The sequence below is a fragment of the Geotrypetes seraphini genome, chromosome 16 (genome assembly GCF_902459505.1).
Source record: "Geotrypetes seraphini chromosome 16, aGeoSer1.1, whole genome shotgun sequence".
In the NCBI taxonomy this organism is placed as follows: Eukaryota; Metazoa; Chordata; class Amphibia; order Gymnophiona; family Dermophiidae; genus Geotrypetes; species Geotrypetes seraphini.
Window position 1 is genome coordinate 40,827,174 of NC_047099.1, and position 6,000 is coordinate 40,833,173.

A 6,000-nucleotide genomic window follows, 5' to 3' on the forward strand; every position below is an offset into this window, starting at 1 on the left:
GGAAGAGGCTGGCACCAGGCTGTACAGAGAGGTGGAGCGCACTTGAGATCTTGCCAACCTTTGCCAACCCCTTCTTCCCCTGGCAAATCAGAGAACCTGCACGAGTTCCTGGTGTTGCCCAGGCGTACTGGGTGGTATCAGAAGTGGAAGGGACAGGAGGGGAGGAGGACGGGAAAATGTCCTACATGTTCTGTCTCTCGTGCGCATCCGCCCTTTCCTGGCGCCAACCAATTCTTTGATTCTGGTTTCCTTCCAGCACGGCATCTTAACAAGATCTGCCTACAAAGAAAAAAAAAAAAAAGATCCCTCAATAATTACCGCCGATAACAAAAAGGAGAAGAAAACAAGTTATCTGATTGGCTGCGAGCCCCTAAGTTTTGCTGCTTCGGTTGCGACACGCCAAGTGAAGTCTGAAGGACCTCTGATGAGGATGAGAAACGGTCTCGAGCACGTTTCAGACGAGAAGGCCATGAAAGAAAAAATAAGACTGGCGTGCAATCTCTTATCAGCAAAACGAGATTTTAGCACTCACAGAAGAGATTTTTATTACCAAAGACGGCCACTCTTGCTGGAATTCCATGTTTTCAAGTCCCTTCTAAGACACCGTCCAGTGGAAATACCTTAAAACCCACCAGTAGCGTACGACGGCAGTCATCGGCTTGGCCTCTGCCCGGAGCCACGCCACACTGTGGTCCATTGGGCTGTGGACAGCACTGCGGGGCGAGAAATGAATTCTGGTTTTCTCCATTCCGGGAGGCAGAGAGCATCCAGGACTCTTGTCACCCGAATGCCAGCGACGACAGTTCTATAGGCTCTGCCTGCGTTTTCCAGACCTCGGAAGCGACTTGCTTCTCGTGGGGAGATGTAGCACCTCACGGCTCGTTTATGCTGTCATCCGTCTTGCATCAACGATATACATTTCAGCTTCAATTCCAGAGTTATAGTCGGTTATAATTTTATTATTCATATTCCACTTTTAGTTAGCATTCCGTACACAAACGAGGATGAAGTCTGGTTCTTAGGACCATACCCCGAGGTAGCGATTTGGTTGCAAAACGTGGCCAGTATTGGCATACGGATCCTCATTTGTTTAGAGAATGCTAAGTGATGATTTGGGGTTATTATAAATAGTTGTGATATATTACAGCTTCAATCAGTTGCTCTTAAAACTGTCCTGGGGGGAACCCCCCCCCCTCCCCAAGCCAGTTGGGTTTTCAAGATATCTCTAAAGAATATGCCTAGGCCGATTTGAATGCCTGTTATCTCTATTACATGCAAATCGGCCTCAGGTATATTCATTAGAGATATCTTGAAACCAGACTGGGGGGGGGGGGTCCCCAGGACAGTTTTAAGAACCACCGATAAATTCCATGGATGACGATGCAAGCAAGCCATGAGATGATAATCCCCGTGTGAAACGAGCCACTTCCCAGGTCTGAAAAAACATAGCTCGAGAACTGGGATCCTGTAGTCGTAATTCTTCTGTTTCTGCTTGTTTGACCTACCGAACACAGTTTTACACGGGCATGGATTCCCAACTCTCATTCACCACCGTGGTGCCGGACAATTGATTCCGAGTTGTTGGGTTTTTTTTAACCCCAGAACTGGCTGATCCCGTCTCCCACTGAACGCAGGATTGCGCTATAATAAGCAGGGTTAGGAAGGGGGAAGGGGGGAATGAGCCAGGACAGGATCAGTCTGTTCTGAAGTAAAAATACATTCGGAGCCAGCTGGCAAGCCCTAAGGAGTTGCAGAAACAGCAGAAATTTCTACATGTCCAAAACCACCTCCCGGCACAACTCCCTTATGTCCCGCCGGCCCGGCCACGCCCTTACCCTCAAGCAGGGAAACACCACCAGTGTGGCTTCCGTGGTGATGGCCGTGATGTCATAGTGAACGGCACATTACGCCATACCCAGTGATCTCAGCCCTGGCGCCTACTCTGGGATGACTTGGGGTGGGGTTAGATCGCACCCCGTCTCCTGCCTCAGCCACCACCTACATCAGAGATGGGGGTGTCCTATACAGAATATTCCACCCACCAGGCTTACAGAGCTCCGTATTGGCACAAGAAATGATACAGAAGTATGCACACATTTGAGGGCTTCTGAATGCAATTAATGCTTTAAAAACTAACTTTTTTAATTCCCCCAAACACCGCCACGTTCAACTTGTCCTGCCAAAGCAGTCCACGTTATGTGCTGAAATCTCTTCGACCCATACAGGACTGCCCTGGGCTTTTCTTGACTTGGTGGGTATTGTGCTGGGTGTGGCATTTACCGTTCACCATGGAGAAGCACTGCACTTACGGATTTTTTTAACAGCTTTAGGACCATTAAATCTGCCCAAGGTGCTTATCCCGAAGAGCTTACGTGGAAAGCACGAGCTGAAGACCTTTCATTGCAATTCAATAAGCGATGAAGCTAGGGTGACAGGTTGACGATCAAGCAGACCAGATGCCGCCCCAACTCCTGGGATCTAAAGGGAAATACCCACATTAAACCGTCAGTCGAGACGGCTTTCCACTCCTAATTCCTCTCACCTTGGGTTCTGCATCCCCAACCCCTATAAGTTAGATTGTAAGCTCTTCCAAGCAGGGACCGTCTACTAAACGTCAAACTGAACAGCACTGCGTTCGCCTTTCAGAGGAGGGCAGGCATCCTTCATCTCTTGCGGCTGGGATCCCCCAACTCTCAAAAAGGAAACTTTCTCCACCAGCAGAAAGCTGGAATCTCCCCCCCCCCCCACACACACACACCACCACCACACATAATGCTAATAAACAGTTCCGCGAAATCACCCCCCACCCTCTCATTCAGTTTCTAAATACTTCAAAGGGAAAAAACCAGACTCACTCAAAGTCTATTTAAGAGTAAATGATAATTTTTAAAAAACCCAACTTCACATGCAAACCGAAATCAAGATAATATGTTGTCATTTCTCTCAGACAATGTCTGTTCAGACCAAAAAGGTTTAACCTTCTCCCTCATGGGCTCCGTCTCCCTGTCCCCCAAATAAACACCAGCCCTTTTTCAACCTGGCTTTCTACTTTCACATTGCTCAAATATATGAAAGGGGGTTCCCCCAATCTGCGCCTAAAGGGGAAACCAAGTCTACATGTATCAGTCAGGGTGACCACAGCCCCAGCCACAATGACACCGCACCAGGGTTCCCATCTATGTCGCTCCCTGGGCTGAAGGGAATCAATGAAGCCAGGGTTCAAATCCTGCCTCCCCACAGATGTTCCTTCTGACCTTCCCAAGGACACATCTCCCTAAGCCCTTTGGGGAAGCTCAAATAAGGAACTTTGGAAAGACTGGGGGGGGGGGGAGAGGAACAAGGAGCTAAAGTCTCCCCCCACCTCTGGGAAGAAATGGAAAATAAACATATTTCGGCTTCGCCTTTCAAGAGCAAAATAAAGCAACAGCGGGAAGGTTAAGCGCCGGCGCGCAAGCTCGCCTACCTGGCCTTGAGCTCCTTGAACTCCTCGCGCACTTTGCTGAGCTCCAGCTGCAGCCGCGCCCGCTCCTTGGCCACCGAGTCGAGGGTCTTGCGGGCGTCGGCCAGCTCCGTCTCGTAGGCCGACTTGATGCCCGTCACCTCCCGGTTGACCACCTCCTCCGACTCGGTGATCCGTAGGCGCAGGCCGGCGTTCTCCGACTCCAGCGAGCGCACCTTGTCGATGTAGACGGCCAGGCGGTCGTTGAGCTCCTGCAGGTCCTCCTTCTCCTGCAGGCGGCTGATGCGGGTGGGCGAGAGTGGCGTGGAGTGGCCGCTGCGGGTGCTCCGCTTCTGCCCCGTGCTGTCCATGGCTCCGTCCTCGGCTGGCTGGCACACACAGACTGGCACTGGGGCTGGGGCCGCCGGCTGAAATAGCCCGAGCAGTGGGGGAGGAGAGCGGGAGGGGCCGCCCAGGCAGGGGGGAGGGGCTGCCTTGGAGCCAGGAAAAGGAGGAAAAGCCAGCTGCTCACGGGCACTGGATCTCTGCCAGCTGCTTGTCACCCAGATGGGCAGATTAAATACTGTCCCCATATCTGGGATCAAATAAATTGTTTATTGGAAAACGATATTTGGAATGTCTATGAGGAAAAAGAGTCAGATATCAGCGTGTAATAATAAACTTTTATTGATCATGACAGGAGTTGCCATCCAACATATTACTAATAACTGGAAAGATCATAGTAGGCTTAATTTTAAGTTTTGGTGGAATTCAGTATGTCACATATATAGAATGGAAAGATCAATAGCGGTATAGAATGGAAATTATAAAAAATTTATTAAAATTTGGGAGCCATTAACGTCTTTTTGTCATGATTAAATGCCATTTTTCTATTAGTTATACACCATATAGTATTGGGAGGGGGGAGGGGTACAAATATAGGTTTCTTATTATGAATGAAGGGCTTTGAGGGAGGGTGGGGAGAGGGTTACATTTGTATGTTTAGATTATAATGATAAGATATGAAAGTGCTCTGATTAATTGGGTTTATTATGATTGTTGTACACTTGATGAAAGTTTTAAAAATGAATAAAGAATTATTAAAAAAAAAAAAATACAGCAAAACCTTGGATTGCAAGTGTTTTTGCAAAACATTTGATTCCATTTTAACTTGATATGCAAGCAAAGTCTTGCAATGCAAGTACATACAGTATTTTGTATTAAGGTTTTGGGGAAATTTGCTTTGATATACGACCCTTTTGGATTACAAGCATGTAGATTGCAAGTAACTTGGTTTGCAAGTGTTTTGCAAGACAAGCAAAACATTTGATTACATTTTAGCTTGATATACAAGCTATGTCTTGCAAAAAAAAATACATATAGTATACACCCATCACAACTGAGCCGATGGTTCTTCTCTCTCTGATACTTTACAGTCTACGGCCCAGAAATATCAAAGAAGAGACAAGTTAATCTAATCATGTATTTTTTAATGAGTATAACTTATGGGCAGACTGGATGGACCGTTCGGGTCTTTATCTGCCGTCATTTACTATGTTACTATGACTGTTCTAAATGAGCGAGGTCTTGCAATATTTAAATATTAAATTCAATATTTTATTAAATCTTAAATATTCTATTCAATATCGTAATATTTAATATTAAATATTTTATTAAATATTATTTTATTAAATATTAATATTTACTATTTTACTATTTAATATTAATATTTTACTATTTAATTATTTTTATATTTTGTATTAAAGTTTTGGGGTTGTGGAATGAATCGTCTAAGTTTCCATTATTTCTTATGGGGAAAGTCGCCTCGACAGACGAGTGCTTTGGATTACAACCAGGCTTCTGGAACGAATTATGCTCGTAAACCAAGGTTCTACTGTATATATCTCACGAATGAGGGTTCCAATTGTGTTGCTCTTTATTAACCGATTACGATTGTACCGTTTCCTCCCTTCTGACCGGTGGTTAGAGCCAGAGCCTCGGCCCTCAGCGGTTGAGGGGTTCAAGCCCCAGCGCTGTTCCTTGTGAGCCTGGGCAAGTCCATTACCCCAAGTACTTTAAATAGATTGATTGTCAGCCCACCAGGCCAGAGCGGGACTATAAAACCACATGGGCAACCACCGTTGATCGGCCGTACATAAATAATTCACACACGTGGTCTATAGTTCGCCTAAGTTGTATTTTGTTATATATTTAAAAAAAAAAAAAAATTCAATTTAGGGTTCCTTTTTTTTTTTTTTTTTTTTTCTCAAATTTTCTTTTTATTAAGAAAAGAAGTATACAAAGAAGTAAACCACAATCCGAATACAAAGAACCAGGAACAAAGTAAAACACCAGACTAGAGGGTCTACCGCGTGGTTTCTGCGCGGAGACAAAAGATACTCAGTAAAAGCCAAGAAGAACCCACCCCCCAAACCCCCCCCCAACCCCAACCCCACCCCAGGGCGCTAGCATTTTTAGCACATGCACTGGATTAGCGCGAGCTAGCCGAAAAACTGCCACCTGCTCAAGAGGAGGCGGTAAGGCCATAACACACCTTTGTA

At 46.0% G+C, this 6,000-nt stretch overlaps 1 protein-coding gene across 1 annotated transcript in view; it reads right to left on the reverse strand.

Annotated features, from left to right (window-relative positions):
- Window positions 1–3,859, reverse strand: part of LMNA (lamin A/C) — a 66,023-nt gene extending 62,164 nt beyond the window's left edge. The window contains exon 1 of the mRNA XM_033923722.1: window positions 3,464–3,859. Within this exon, the coding sequence (XP_033779613.1) occupies window positions 3,464–3,810 (347 nt within the window). The 5' untranslated portion in view covers window positions 3,811–3,859. The remainder of the gene's footprint in view (window positions 1–3,463) is intronic.
- Between the last annotated feature and the right edge of the window lie 2,141 nt (window positions 3,860–6,000).